At 41.8% G+C, this 16,400-nt stretch overlaps 1 protein-coding gene across 1 annotated transcript in view; it reads right to left on the reverse strand.

The window, feature by feature from the left end:
- Nucleotides 1-1,845: 1,845 nt before the first annotated feature.
- rhd (Rh blood group, D antigen) overlaps nucleotides 1,846-16,400 on the reverse strand; it is a 30,884-nt gene continuing 16,329 nt past the window's right edge. Inside the window, exons 5-10 of the mRNA XM_085962648.1 lie at nucleotides 15,780-15,940; nucleotides 12,839-12,976; nucleotides 11,667-11,791; nucleotides 7,830-7,909; nucleotides 3,994-4,067; nucleotides 1,846-2,149 (exon numbers count right to left, since the gene is read on the reverse strand). Of these exons, the coding sequence (XP_085818774.1) occupies nucleotides 2,123-2,149; nucleotides 3,994-4,067; nucleotides 7,830-7,909; nucleotides 11,667-11,791; nucleotides 12,839-12,976; nucleotides 15,780-15,940 (605 nt within the window). The 3' untranslated portion in view covers nucleotides 1,846-2,122. The remainder of the gene's footprint in view (nucleotides 2,150-3,993; nucleotides 4,068-7,829; nucleotides 7,910-11,666; nucleotides 11,792-12,838; nucleotides 12,977-15,779; nucleotides 15,941-16,400) is intronic.

The following is a 16,400-nucleotide window of genomic DNA, read 5'->3' on the forward strand; positions in this document are numbered from 1 at the left end:
GCATTAGCACCTTTGGTGTAAAAATGAGGATAACTGCCATCTTGTGTTGCTGTAGCGATCACCCTCTGCTTATCCTTCTTGCAAATTACACTGGGGATAGAAAGGTAAAGACCATTTCTGATCAGTAATCAAATATAGCCTGGGGACTAATTTCAAGTAAATTACCTGGCGGTTTCAAGATGACCTGCCTACCAATGGAAGCCTGAAACCTAAATGAACCTTTGGACTTGGTAATCTGATACCTGAAGCAGGTGGGTCCGCAGTACTCAAAGGTATTTTTAATAATTTACCAGCCACACTGGCTTGTTAATGGAACCTGGAGGGGTTGTTGATGGGGACCAGGATTCTTTTCACTTGCCTCCAAATAATCCAACGAGTGGGGCAGGTGCGAGTGGACAACCAACAGGAAGTAGCTCTGGTAAGTTGCAAAGTTTTAGCTGGTTGAACTCCAGTAATCTCACACAAACCGGGGGGGGGGTTAGGCTTGGCTTGCTAACCTGTGCCAAAGTTCTGTGGATTTGGATAAATGAGATGTGTCCCTATGAGGAGAGAGTGCAGCTCAGTTTGGACAAACGGAAACCCTACAGGTGGGTGTAGATTGCCCAGTAACTTGATTTGGAGACCACTACATTTGAGTTTTTGCCTGTCAGATTGGCTGATCAAAAAAAACATAAATTAGATCACTATTAAAACCAAGGAGCAACATCTGTGGTAGCTATGCTATAATTGAAATAGGTTTAATATATTTTGTTTTATGGGAACATTCTAAAATGTAATACATATTTGTATCGGATTAAACACTCCATTTAATGACTTACAGATAAGCACATCAGAAAATTGTGGCCTGTTGCAAAAATGTGTTTCATCCCATAAGAATGACACCATCCTGTATATGCATATAAAGGTAAAAGCAATATATTGGGGCTGACACAAAACTAGTTTGGAGGAATGTACATAGAAATGAGATATGATCTAAATATTTCCATGAGTGTTGCTGGGTGGAAAAACTCACGTGTTGAGTGGGTTATGGATTATTCGGCTTTATGAATGGAAAGTACTGAATCCTATCCCACTTCTGACTAACACCTATAAAATATTTTCAATTTTGAAAAGCTTTTTGTAAAGTTGGAGAAAATCTGATGTCAATTTTGAGTGATGGTGTCGTATTAGGAGAAATATAAAGATAGATTTTACAAATATGTACTCCTGATGAGGAGCTTCACCCCCAACAGAACATGTCGGCAATTCAGACTTTGTCCATTTAGGGTGTGCTGGGTTTCTTTCTTCAGAATTGTGGTTTCCACTTGGTGTGCTGATCTTCATGCCTAAATCTCTGATATATGCTCTTGGTACACAAAGCTTTATACTGGAGGACAAATTTGTAAAGTCGACACTCTCTAATTTCATAACATGAATCAACCCTCCAGTAATGTTCCCAAATGACCATTCTTCATGGGCGAGCCCAGACAGTGGGTGTCGGCAGGTTGTTTGAATGTGAGGGGTACAAGAGCCAACCTTGATTTTCTCATCCGCAGACATTTTTCCAACACGAATCACTGCCAAGTGATCAGGAATGGAAACCCTATCTGATTTTTCCCATTCCTTTCCAAGGGGCACTGCACTACCCTATTGTTGCCCTGGCTGACCCGCATCTTACTCAACAGACTATGGATTGAACATGATCTAGTCTGTGTGGCTCCATTCCACATTGTGCAATACATTTGCCAAATGCTCCATTAGGGGAGCTCACTGCTTTTTTTTCCCTGAATATTTACTTATTTAAAATTTCTTTAACTTTTTTAATGCTAGGTTAAAGTTTTCACCACCAGAAAATGCATCCTGGCACACGTTCAATACAATTTTTAATCAAAAAACAGACACAACTGAATAATGCATAAGCTATAGCATTTTGACAAAGGACCTACCGAATCAAGTGGATGTTCAACATGTATTGAACACACTTACATTAATCCTTTGCTAAAATTCAATTGTTTTTTTCATTCTTTTTCTTTGTACACTTTTTGTGAAATTAGTTCCACCTTTCTGAAATGGTTCTTAATCTCTAGTTTCTGCTATTCTTTGTTTCAAAATAGGAACGAAGTTGGCGAACTTGTTTCTTTCTTCAGGTTATAGTTGCCAGGTGTGGAAACTATTAAAAAAAAATGAATTGAATCAGCTCTGTTATCTACTTTCAGTGTAGTTTCTAGCAAACATGAGTCCCCAGAGCAAAACTGCCCTCCTAGTTCTTTACAGAGTTCTTCTCAGGGAAAAAAACCTCAATTTACTGAACGATTGATGTAACAGCAGTTCACACTTACAGTCGCTCATTTCTGCTTTTGTGATATTTAAAACTGCAGACATCTTAATCTACAACATTATGATTTGAAAGATTTGAGCTTCTGAAGATGAACCAGTGCTAATTTAATAAAGCCTGAGGTTTACCGATAAACTGATACCTTATGCCACTTAACAATTCTATGACTTGAATGTGCAGGTATGGGCAGCATCTGTGCAATTAGCCTCCAGCCCAGTGGAACTGCTCTGATCTGCTGGTGTTACATTTAGAATGAGGCAGCTTATCAATTTTTTTTGAGCAGTCCACTCCTTGGAGAGTGAGAGGTCCATCACCCAGTGAGGTAAAAAAAAAGATAAATAGGAAGATAATAGAACAGTAGAGTTCTGCCCAAAAGTTATTGTTTAAAATACTATAACAACAACTTGCATTTATATAGCGCCTTTAATGTAGTAAAACGTCCCACGGCACTTCACGGGAGCATTATCAAACACAATTTGACACCGAGCCACATGAGATATTAGGGCAGATGAAAGAGGTAAGTTTTAAGGAGCACCTTAAAGGTGGAACGAGAGGCAGAGAGGTTTAGGGAGCAAATTCCAGAGCTTAGGGCCTCAGCAGCTGAAGGCACTGCTACCAAAGAAGGAGTGATTGAAATCGGGATGCGCAAGAGGCCTGAATTGGAGAAGTACAGATATCTCGGAGGGTTGTAGGGCTGGAGGAGGTTACAGAAATAGGGAGGGGCGAGGCCATGGAGGGAGTTGAAAACAAGGATGAGAATTTTAAAATCGAGGCGTTGCTTAAACAGGAGCCAATGTAGGTCAGCGAGCACAGGGGTGATGGGTGAACGGGACTTGGTGCGAGTTAGGATACGGGCAGCAGAGTTTTGGATGAGCTCAAGTTTATGGAGGGTGGAAGATGGGAGAGTGTTGGAATAGTCGAGTCTAGAGGTAACAAAGGCATGGAGGAGGGTTTCAGCAGCGGATGAGCTGAGGCAGGGTCAGAGTTGGGCAATGTTATGGAGGTGGAAATAGGCGGTCTTAGTTATGGCGCAGATATGTGGTCGGATGCTCATCTCGGGCTCAAATACGACACCAAGGTTGCAAACAGTCTGGTTCAGCCTCAGACAGTTGTCAGGGAGAGGGATAGAGTTGGTGGCTAGGGAACGGAGTTTGTGGTGGGGACTGAAGGCAGTGGCTTCGGTCTTCCCAATATTTAGTCGGTGGAAATTTCTGCTCATCCAGTTCTGGATGTTGGACAAGCAGTCTGACAATTTAGAGACAGTGGAGGGGTCGAGAGAGGTGGTGGTGAGGTAGTGCTGATTGTTGTCAGCATTTCTGTGGAATCTGACGTGTTTTTGGATGATGTTGACGAAGGGCAGAATCTAAATGAGAAATAGGAGGGGGACAAGGATAGATCCTTGGGGGACACCAGAGGTAACTGGTTGTAACTGATAAATATTCAGGCAAAAGAACCAAAAATAGAGAATTCACATCCAAAACAGTGCTGTTGGGCAATATATTATGTGTACCAGTCAATAATTATTCATAAAATAACAAACTCCTTCACTGATAATTTGAACTTGTGAGTAAAATGTCATTTAGAATAATTAACTCAAAATGACAGCAACATTCCCCAAAGGGAAATAGGGCACTTCTGTTTGTGTGGATCCTATTTGCACAGGTGATTGTTCTCCTTACCTCCCAATATGCTTGGTCATCGTAGCATTTTAGATCAGGGGGCCGCTTCCATATGTTTAACTTTAGAATAAAACCTGCAAATAAAAAAAGGGAACTTGCATAGGTTGTATCCTTAAAGGCACAAGCTTTATTCTTTTAAAAATACATTCAAGTTCCACTCCAGGACTTAAGTATCTAAACCAACAACCCAGTGCCATACTGAGCGAGTGCTGCATTGTCAGAGGTGCCATCATTTGGATAAGATGTTAAACCGAGGCTCCATCTATTGAAATGGATGTTGCACTATTCCAGAAAGAGCAGACAGCCAGTTCCTACTGTTCTGGTCAACATTTTTCCCTCAAGCAAAACTAATGAAAGCAGATTAATTGACCATTCATCTTATTGCTGTTTATGGGATCTTTCTGTGTGCAAATTGGCTACCACGTTTGCCTGTATAACAGTGATTGCATTTCAAAGCAGGTCCCATAAGACACCTTGGGACATTTCTGAGAAACATGATAAAACAATACGTAATTCAGTTCTCTTTTTCAAGTGAATGAATCCTGTGAGCACTGTAAGTCCTTTCAGTTTTGTGTGTGTCTGCAGCATAGTACCAGTGAGTGTGGTTTTCTGCATTGGGTTCGTCACAATGCTCATGAACAGGTGAGGTAGTTGCCTTGGACACCATTTTCATTTGCAATTGATAGAAACAAAATGGTTGTTCCAGCAAGGTCTTCTATCACATCCATGGAATAAATGTAATATTCCAAATGTATGATTTAACAAGCATGCATCATGTGTTTTTTCTGGGTCACATGTTATTTGGGGAAAGTTTAATGCCGAGGAATGAGAGTCTGATGTTTAGTTTCATCTTCAGATGATCCAAAGCCAAATTCTGATTTGAACCTATCAGGATATTTGTCTTTCCAAGATACGAGGAAATGCCAAATTTAACATTAAGAAAAATATATATTGTAAATACTGTTATTAACTACTGATAGTTCTTTTCTTTGTTCTCAGGACGTGGGCAGTGTTGTCAAGGCTGCATTTATTGCCCATCCCTAGTTGCCCTGGCAGAGAGAAGACTATTGATGAAGCAGTTGTAGATAGGTGGGCTGAGAATGCTTCCCCGAGGAACTCCTGCAGTGATGTTCTGGGGCTGTGATGACAACCACAGCCATCTTCTTTTGAGTCAAGTATGACTCCCAGCCACTGGAGGGTTTTCCCTTTGACCTTCATTGACTTTAGTTTTGCTAGGGATCCTTGGTGCCATACTTGGTCAAATGTTGTCTTGATGTTGAGGGCAGCTATTCACATCTCTCTTCTGGTATTTAACTCGTGTCCATGTCTGGATCAAGGTTATAATGAGGTCTGTCACCAAGTGGTTTTGGTAGAACCTGAACTAAGCATTGGTGAACAAGTTATAGGTGAGTAGGTGTCATTTGATGGCTCCTACCATTATTTTGCTGATGATTGGGAAGTTGCTACTTAGGTGGTACATGTCTGAAGGCGGTGGAAGCAGAGTCTTTGAATATTTTTCAGGCAGTGGATAGATTCTTGATAAGCAAGGGGGTGAAAGGTTATCGGGGGTAGGTGGGAATGTAGAGTAATCAGATCAGCCATGATCTTATTGAATGGCGGAGCAGGCTCGAGGGGCCGAGTGGCCTACTCCTGCTCCGAATTCGTATGATCGTATGTCACGTGGATTGAACTGAACTAGCTGGACACTGGTATCTATGATGGTGGGGACCTTTGGAGAAGGTCGAGTGAGATCATCCACTCGGTACTTTTGGCTGAAGACACTTGCAAACACTTGCCTTGTCTCTTGCACTCATATGCTGGGTTCTACTATGGTTGAGGATGGCGGTGTTCATGGACACACCTCCTCCTGGTTGTGCACCACCATTTGACCAAATATAGGGCTACAAAGCTTTTGCTCTGATCCGCTGATTGTGGAACCACTTGGCTCTGTCTATAGCCTGTTGCTTTAAGTGTTTAGCATTCAGGCAGCCCTGTGTAGTAGCTTCATGTGGATTGTAACTCATTCTAAGGTATGCCTGGTGCTTCTCCTGGCATGCCCTTCTACACTCTGCATTGAACCAGGGATGCATTTCTGCCTTGATATTAGCTGAAAGATATGATTCTGTGAGTATGATTACATCAGGCTGTTGCTTGACTAGTCTATGGAACAGCTTTCCCAACTTGGACACCAGATGTTGGTGAAGAGGACTTTGCACAGTTGACTTGGCTGAAATTGCCTTGGTCTTATTCAGATCTTATGGCTGAGTCATCACCGATAGGTGCGTCCAATTTCCTTCATATCATTGAATTCCGTAGTGATTACTTAGAACTTGCTAGGTCACTTCAGAGAGCATTAAAAGTCAACCACAAAGCGTGGGACTAGAGTCACATGTAGGCCAGACTGGGTAGAGGTGGCAGACCCCTTTCCCTGAAGGACATTAGTGAACCAATTAGGTTTTTACAGCAATCTAGAAACTTTCATGGTTATTCTTCCAAACTTTGACAAAGAATGTTAAAAGAACAGTTTTTTTTAAGAACTTCCATTTTTACTGCCAAACCCATCACTGATTAAAACAGACCTGAAACGGTAACTCTGTTTCTCTCTCCACGGATGCTGCCTGACCTGCTGAGTGTTTTCAGCATTTTCTGTTATTACCGATTAAAACTGCGCTCTTGGAAGAGACACAGGTGCAATGACCTGTATGGCCTGTAGATGGAGATATTGTGCTCTTTTAATAAAGTTGCACCCCTCCTAGTGTGGCTCAGTTACTGTCTGAGATGGTGCTGAATCAGGAAGGTGCTATGTTTCATATCTCTCAATCTGCAAACTTGAAAATCACTGACAGAGCTCTAAAAATAAGAAACACTTTATTTTTACAGTATTGTATTATGATTATTCAAATAACAACATTTTAACTTATTGCTTATGTACTTCCAACAAATTTAATGCGTTGTTATGGTTTCTACAAAATCAAATTAAGGAAGTTTAATTCTGGAAAGCACTTAATTTGTTAAACCATTGTTTTTTAGGTTAGTGCCACCCCAGGTTCATCACTATTCCTTCTGAGATCAGTATCTGATCTTCTGGCTGAGTCCGTCCAATTTCCTTAATATCATTGAATTCTGTAGGGATTACTTAGAACTTGCTAGGGCACTTCAGAGGGCATTAGGAGTCAACCACAAAGCGTGGGACTAGTGGCCTCTGTCCTAATGCACAAATGTGTTCCCAACCTCCCTGTGATCACTGTCACCATCCAATCTGTCTGTGACAAATTCCACAAGAATTATGCCGGGCTTGCCTCCACTCTCCATTATCCCCAAGTAAAGGTAAACTTTTCATTCCCGAAAACAAGTGTCACAGAGTAAGCCATGGAACCCAACTCCACCATCAATGAGAGGAGCTTTCTCACTTTTACTGACCATGTGGACCTTAACAGCCTCTTCAAAGATGTCGCCACTGTCTGTGAGGACACCATTAGCATTCACAAGGTTGTTGCTATTCCCCTTAATCTAGTCCAGTAGAATATATGATTAAATTTAACATGACTCCTTTCCTTGCCATGAAATTACGCAAAGCAAATAGCTGAATTCTAAGAATGCCTATCTAGATACTAATTTAATGTTGGCAGTGACACAAATCTGCTTAGAGTTCATTATGTAGCTTGGCAACTGACAAAAGTAAACTAGAATGTCACTGGGAGGGAGAAGTTTTATGTTCCTGACATCACTCTGAGCTAGTTAAAGCATTTTCCTGCACACAGATGTTATACCATCACTCCCTAAATGACAGCTGCATTATTGAAATTCTGTCTATATAAGATATTTTACACTCTCACCTGTGATTAATCCTGTTAGTATGCTCATTGCCATGGTAATAAACATAGCTGTTTGCCAGTATTCAGTATGCAGCATCTTTCTGAAAGCAAAAAATCCACAGAGCTTAAAACTGAGCCAAGAAGGAAACTACGGGTGTACTTTTTACAAGTCTGCATTGTCGGTGGGGAGTCTCACCCACCGGCAGCAGAAATCAGTCATTCAGCCACTCAATATTAAAATGAATGCTGAGAAAATGGTGGGCAGTGCATGCCTGAATTTCCGATTTGTGCTACAGGTGGACTTGTAAAATTACACCCTCATTCATGATTACCAAGAAGCAACTATGTTGTAGATAGGTTAAGAAACAAAATGTTTTGTGTTTATCAACGTGAACGATGTGACTGCTGGGGAATAGGATACTTTTCCAACTTTGGTACCAGTGTCAGTATTAAGCAGAATCCCTAGAATTCTGCAACACCTCCAAGCCAATCTCCGCCACAAGCTAATCTCTGCCACAAGCCAATCAATTACTGCAGCATAGAATAGAATCATAGAATCGTACAGCACAGAAGGAGGCCATTCGGCCCACCGTGCCTGTGCCGGCTCTTTGAAAGAGCTGTCCAATTTAGCAAGGGACTGTAGATTCTGTGGCACATTACCTAGTGAGCTAAATATGTTTATGTCTGAGGAATAGTGCAACAACAGCAATTTTTTGATTGAACAACTCTCGAACTTTAAACTTATGGTCCCTGATGAGGACGAGAGGGTATAGAGGGCAGCAGCAGAACGAGAGCTTGAAGCAGAGACTGCAGTGGTCAGCAGCAGAACAGGAGCCAACTAGCCTGCAGCCAATCAACCAATCTGTAGTCAGCTAGCCACCCTGCAACCGCTGCAGCCAGCCCACCAGCACCACGTCACCAGCAAGCAGTCAGACTTTTAGTTTAATCTATATCTTCACAACTATATAACCATATATATTGACATTGGTGATGGCACTTTTATCAAAGCTGACTGCCCTCCAGACTTTTGCATTTAAATTTAGAAAAGGAATGTTCCAATTTTTTCAGTTCAGCCCATAGTAATGATGGAGGTCTTCCCGCAGCCATGAAGCACCCTATTCTTTAAACCACCCCACCTGGCACGTGCTGCACTGGCCTAGCCATTAATTTGAAACTGAAGATCTGAATCAGAGACAAAACAACCAAACCTGCAAATCATCAGGAGCTGAAAGAAATGCCAGCACCCACCAATAAGAATGGGAGAAACTCCAGCACCGACCCGAATACAGCCTCTTTCTGATTCCCTGCAGAGGAGAAATTCTGCGGCGATTTCCACTGCTATAGAATCATGGAGCGCTGGGGGCCCTGGTACTCAGGGATGCCATGGGCCTTATACATCTGCCGCAAAATGAATCGTAACCCAAACCGCAAGAGAAGAACCTCATACACCTTTTTTTCTATTTTTTATGTCAGCAGAGACAAATTTCAGGGCCATAAAGGTAAGCCACTCGCACCTTAAATTCAAATGCATGTTTAAAGTTAATGATTAGCAAACCTATGATTCCTGCAGCGGAGACTGTTTACTTAGACATCCCCAAAGGCAACCAACTGTATATTTGGGGGGGTAGGCACTTGCCAGTTGGCTTTGCACTTATCAACTCGCTGAACACAGCTTGTTCAGAGTGAGGCAAATGACATTGTTCTCTTACTTTTCTGTAAAGCTACAAGTTCTCTGTGAGGGCAGAAATCCAAGAGCTTCGGGATCACATATGAGGTGGGGAACACAGTGAGACTAATGAGAACGAGAATGTCTGATTAAAAGTACCCTAAACCCTATCACGGGGATTGACACGCTTGCTTGGATCAGTCTAAAAGCAGCTTTACCACAATCTGTATAAGGTGAGAGTGCTTGATTCTGACACAGGTACAAAAAGCGGAAATGTTTAATTCCTCAACACGAATTTAGAGAGAAAGAAAGGAACTGGCAAAAGAAATGGAAGATTTCTCTACTTAAGGGCAAACTAGACTGAAAATAAAATTGAAAAAAAATAATAAAGTAACAGTGAACAAAAGAACAGAACTTGTTGAAAATTAAAGTGAAATTTTACTTATAAAGCAACACAGATCATACCAGCCTAGAAATGATGCTGTGTATTAGGAGCTCCTAGATACTTATTGGCCCAGAAATTCGGGTCTCCACGGGTGAGTACGCACGGGGTACTCGCCCGTAGGCCCAATGGAAGTGCCGGTTTCGTGCATGCACTGCGCATGCGCGGGAAACCGGAACTTCCGTTCCCTTAAAGGAAGGGGTTCAGAGGTCGAATGCGTGCGCCGGAGAGGCAGCGCGTGCGCATCGAACTTACGTTTTTTTTGCAGGTTTCTCCGGGAGGGTAAGTCTCCAGGAGTTACACTTTTAAAAAGCAGGCGCAAGGCCTGCTTTTAACAAGGTAAGTGGTGAATTAATTAAAATTAAAACATTTTTTCCACAGGTTTATTATTTTTAAATACTTTAAAGAAAGGTAAGTTTATTTTTAGCCCCGTTAGAAAATGTAATTGATTTTTTCAAAAATTTAAATTGTTTAAAATAGTTATTTCATGTAATTTATAGTTATTTTAAAAAGTGATGTTTTTTTTTAATTTACAGTATTTGAAGTTTTAGTGATGTTTTGGGGCTTATAGTATTTATAGGTTTTACAGCTCTTCCTGTCAAACTTATGAATGAAGCATTCCCTGCTACCATTGGCTCTCCATGGCCCACGTGATCCCAGGGGACACATCGAACTAACTGCGCCCTTGGGATACGCAAGCACTGCGCGCCGGCAGTTGGAGGAGGCCCAGGATCGGAATCCCATGCAGGCCCACAGCTCAACGGCCGGCGCGCTAGGTAAGTGCAGGTCGGGGGCTTGCACCCGCGAGAAGCCTCCGGCCCGAATTTCTGGGCCAATGCATTTATATGACAAACCCTTCATTAAAATAATATAGCAAAATACTGCGGATGCTGGAAATCTGAAACAAAAACAGAAAATGCTGGAAACACTCAGCAGGCCAGGCAGCATCGTGGAGAGAGAAACCGAGTTAACGTTTCAGGTCGACGACCTTTCGTCTGAACTGGAAAAAGTTGGAGAAGCAACAGATATTTAAGCAAGTGTGGGGCAGGGAATGGTCTCCAAACTTTGCAGAACACCTCCGTTCAGTTCGTAAGCGGGACCACGGGCTTTCGGTTGTCTGTCACTTTAATTCTCCACTCCACTCCCATTCTGATCTCTCCGCCCTCGGCCTCTTACACTGTTCCAACAAAGCTCAATGTAAACTCGAGGAACAGCACCTCATCTTTCGATTAGGCACTTTATAGCCTTCTGGACTCAACATCGAGTTCAACAATTTCAGACTATAACCTCGGTCCTTATGTTTTCTTTTTTCTCTCACATGACAGCTGTTAATGACTCTGCCAGTGTCATTTACACCTTATCTAGACTCATCTTTTGTTTCTTAACTTGTCCCATTACCATCTCCTTTTGCCTTGCACCACCACCACCTTTTGTCTTTTAATTTCTCCTGCCTTCCATCCTATCACTAACCTTCCCTTTGTTCTTTCCTCCCCTCCTCCCTTTCCCTGTCCCACACTTGCTTAAATATCTGTTACTTCTCCAACTTTTTCCAGTTCTGATGAAGGGTCATCGACCTGAAACGTTAACTCTCTTTCTCTCTCTACAGATGCTGCCTGACCTGCTGAGTGTTCCCTTCATTAAAAATGTCGGATAACGTCAATCTTGTACGAAAGTGTTACACATTTGAATGCTGATATCGCACAGCAAAAGGCCGTAGACATTTTATTTAGTATAGTGTTTGAAAACATACCGTTGCAAATCCTCACTTATGGAAAGTAAGATGATATATACTATTCCTCCTATGAATCCAGGCAAGCCATGGGTATATAAAACACCACAGGTATCATGCACACCCAAATATAATTGAAACTTGGCCTAGAAGAGATGTTAAATTGTTAGGCGTTGTCTGCACACATACACAAAGAGAGGAAACCAAACAATACTTTAGAGTACTCCGAATAAGACTGACACAGATTAAGACTAGCAAATGCAAGAATAAATCTTTGGCAGTGAAAGTGTAATTGGTTTGATAGCAAATGCATTTTTAAAAAATGATCTTTTTTAAAGATTTTAACCCCCTCCCCTGAAAGTGTTGACTCTTGCTTGTGTACAGTTTCACGTATGTCTGCAGCCCTCTGGTGCCCAACACAACTGCCCATTCTTCACATGTAGGCTTTGACAGTGAGTATCAGCAAGTAGCTCAAGTATGGAATGTGCACCAGAGCCAAGCATATTCCTGCTCTCCACACTTGTGCACTCTCCAGTACAGGTCACTGGACAGCGATCAGGAGTAGGAACTCTGGTTGATGTTTTTTTCCCCTGCCTTGTTGTAGCAGCCCAGTTGGTCCACCAGTTATGCCGAGCCAAGTCAGCACAGAGCAGAGATCAAACCTGGGACTTTGCGGTCTGCATGGATGAATGCGTTCTTACACTGACATACGCTTACTGCATTTGGCTTGCTTAGCTAGAGTGCATCTCAAGCAGACTTTCTACAATCTGCTTCTGATGGCCATCTGTGTCTAAACAGTGAGTGCCATAAAATCCTGTAAATTGGTAGCTTCAGTCTAAAAGATGCACTGCTGAATTTATGTGGGGCAGCCAGTCAATTTAAGATCAGCTATGCTGATGCTATAGTTGCAAGACTCGAAGTTTACTTAAAAACCTACCAAAAAAGATTGGATTCACGGATTGGACTTCATAGGACCTTTTGCTGTAGACCAACGATTTCTGCAAGCTACTGGTCTTACTGCCCTGTGGCCCTGCATACTGAATTATCAACCTTGGTGTTTATATTTCAACAGAGCATTTCAGGTACATTTCTCTTTTGTCAAAGAGAAAGACAGTAAATACAAATACATAGATAGAATAACTAAGGTACATCCGTAAACACATTTTACTTTTGATGATTTTTTTCAATACTACCTTCAGGTACTTGAACCCCAGGGTGGAGAGAATACCAGCAATCAAGCCAATTATCATTGCAATGTAAGCAGATGGTATCAGAGGAGCAGAAAGTCCAACTGCGACTCCTCCTGCCAGTGTAGCACTGCGGATATGTGACTGTAGGGGCACAATTAAAACAATTAGTGTAAAGCAACAATTATTTCTGAATCATTATTTTATACACAAAGGCAGAATGTTGTCCAGTTCCTAAGTTCATTTTTCAAGTTTTCACGTTAGTTTTGTACGTGGTATTTTAAAAGCCTGTTCTAACACAGAGGTGCTCACTAATTTTTTATTAGGACTGCAGTCCCCAGCAATAACTTGCTCGAGGGCCACGCTCACTGACCTCTCATAAACTAACGTCACGTGCTTAATTTGTTTGAGCTTTTATACATTTTGCCTTTTTCGACTGCTCTCTGTTTTTCTCTGCGACATCCCAAAAGCTGGGAGGCTCTAAATTCAGGCCCACTGACACACGGAGCTGGGACTTTGTTGAGGGCCACAGGTGAAGGGGGTGGGGGGGGTGCATTGTGAATACCAATATTCTAACACCTTTTTCTAATATCACAAATTCGGTTTTTACCCCCAAAAAAGCTATAAATTAAAAAGGAAGCAGTTAAGCTCTTTCTGATTTTACCTCAGGATGACAGACGACGAATCCAATTGTTTATTTTAAATATGACTGTTCCTTCGATTCCCGGTAAATTCATTATTTGCAGGGGGTAGCCCGCACAAATATGTTTGCAAACCATGGACGTGCACACAAATAGAGCGTGCAGAACAGAGAAAAAGCCAGAATGGAAAACAATAATACAGAGAGAAAGCTAGAAACTGAGTCAAACCACTGAGTGAAAGACAGAAAGAGACAAAAGGAGTAAAAAAACTACAGAACACTAGAGACAAAGCAAGATTTAAAAGAACAAAATATTCAAATGAAGAGGCTAGAAAGTCTGGCCATACATTGCAGTCCCTCTAACCTGTCTTGTCATAACCTCATCCCGAATCTTGGGTGGGGTGATTTATCTATTGGGCAGGTGCCCACACCAGCACTGCCACTACTGAGGCATCTGCCACAGACCTGGCGAGATGTCACAGCGAATTTTCGCCAGCCAATTCACAGGCAGCAGAGGTCCACAGGTCGATCTGGCCGAAGATTGAAGCTGCTCAAAAATGTTGTATCGAAGATTCCCTTGCAAGGGAGCCCCATATTGAATATGACATTATGGGGCTCAAATACTGCCCAGTATGACATTCATAGCTTGCAGGCAGGCGGAGCAGGCTCGAGGGGCCTGGTGGCCTATTCCTGCTCCTATTTCTTATGTTCTTATGTACCGCTGGCCACATGGCTGGCAGGATTTCCAGTGTGAGCCAAGGATCCTGTCAGACGTGCCCCTAAATTGAGATAAGGATTTGGGCGGTGCAATTGGAAACCCTACCTCCCCATTGGATGTTCTTTGGGGAGCCAGTAAGGTGTGGAAACCTGGTGCAGGCAGGTTCTGCCCCATTTTCCAACAGCTTTGCTCCTGCAACACCCAATTTCCACTCCAAAAAGGAGTGGAAGTTCTAGGCTCAGAGATTTTATTTTTCCTCAACAATTTTCTCCCATTTTCAGAAGGTATTGACTCCTTGCTGGCATATCGTTCCATGGGCACCAGTTGCCCTCTGGTACCTCGCCCAAATTGCTATCTTTATGTATGAGTCTCAACACTGAGTGTTAGCAAGCTGTTTAAACACAGGAGGCATTACACCCATCCCGGATCTGCTCCTCACACAACATCCTGACTTCCAGCGGGTATTGCCGATTCCATTGGTCGATTGCCTCGTTCCTAATGCAGAGACATCAGGACCAATTGTAGGACCCCCTTGTCTGAGATCAACTAACTCTACACAGAGTGAGAATCGGAGTTGTGGCCATACATGAGCCGTGTGGCTCAGCTAGTCGTTATCTAAACCTGCTGTGCCATTTGGGGAATCTTTTATTTTCAAGTATCGAAGGAAAAAAATGCCGCTTTATAAACAAGACTGAGGAACGTGAGAGAATGTTAAGTGGAGGGTTTGCCATGCCACGCCTGCTTTCAGTTCAGCAGCAAATAGTGGAGTATCCCATTTGGACTTGTAATTTGTTTCACTGTCACTCTTTCAATAAAATTTACAAAAAAATAGAAATTGTATCAAATTTACAAAAAGAATAATGGCCAACACTGGATATTTGAAACAAAAACAGAATCTCAAGAGGAAAGAGAGGCTAATATTTTAGGTGGGACCCTTCATCAGAACGGAAAACCCCAGATGTTGACCTATCTTTGCCTTTTAGAGGCTTTCTGGTTTGCTTTATTCCTGCATTTTCTGTTTTTGTTAAATAGTATCGTGTGAAAAACAATTCCCATTGGGCTTTATGTAGCAAATAAGAGAGCAGTTTAATAAAACTGATTTATATATGTGCGAGAAGCAGATGTACTGCAGTACAGGAGCACAGCCTTTCAGATGAAACATTAAACCGAGACTTGTTTCCCTGTCCCCGTGAACAAGAATATCCTACTTTGGTCAAACTTAAGCACAGGTTTGTGAAGAAACAATACAAATATGTAGTATCTTGGCACGGTAATAACATGCTTGTCTTCAACAAGTGCATTGAACATACAGTTCATCTTAGTCCCTGTTTAATACTAGAATGAATTGCATACTTATCACGTAAGTTTAAAAAAGAGCTATTATTTAAGCACTGTGTTTTAATGGTGTATATTTTTCACTTTGAGTGAATAATGAAGCATTGTGATCCCACTCAAGATCATTGTTTACATCTCAGAATAATAACTTGGCAACAGTAGTACAGTAATTATATGGAGGAAGCAGGGTAGCTGCCACTGCTAGAATTCTGATAAACACAGTTAAGCGAAGTAGATGAAAAGTATTCTGTTACCATGTCTATTTTCCCTTTATTATGGATATGACTGGAAATCGCGAATGTTGCAACAGTGCAAGCAGCCAAGGCATAGTAGGTGTTGAAAACCGCTTTGTCCCTGTCCATATCAAGAAGTGCTGCATTAAAACTGGGCCAGAACATCCACAAAAAGATAGTACCTGTGGACATGAGGAAGAATTTTAGTCACTGGACTTAGAACTGGAGGGTATCTAACACGCAGCCTCCTGTTGTATGGAAACCACACAAGGACCAACAGTAAATACATATTAGAATTTTATCTACTTAGAGAAAAAACTTTCACAACATATTATCGGAAAAGGAACACTTCTTTATGGATTCCTGGAAAGTTACTGAATCATCAGTTTGATTGGTTGTTTCCTGAATTATACTAATATACTGCTGCCTTTTTAGAAATTTTACAAAGTTTTTCTTTTTAATATGTTTTGAAAAATTAGCAGACATGAGCAAAACAATAACCTGATTGTGGTTGGATGGGTGAGACTGGGGTCCTAAAATCTTACCAATGCAGAGTATTTTTTTGAAACAGTTCTACCAGACAAGTAGATGTGAATGACCTTCAGATGAAATGTTAGCCTGACGTCCCATCTACCAGTGGTT

The sequence above is a fragment of the Somniosus microcephalus genome, chromosome 20, assembly GCF_052327205.1.
Source record: "Somniosus microcephalus isolate GS21.2 chromosome 20, FLI_Smic_1.0, whole genome shotgun sequence".
NCBI lineage: Eukaryota > Metazoa > Chordata > Chondrichthyes > Squaliformes > Somniosidae > Somniosus > Somniosus microcephalus.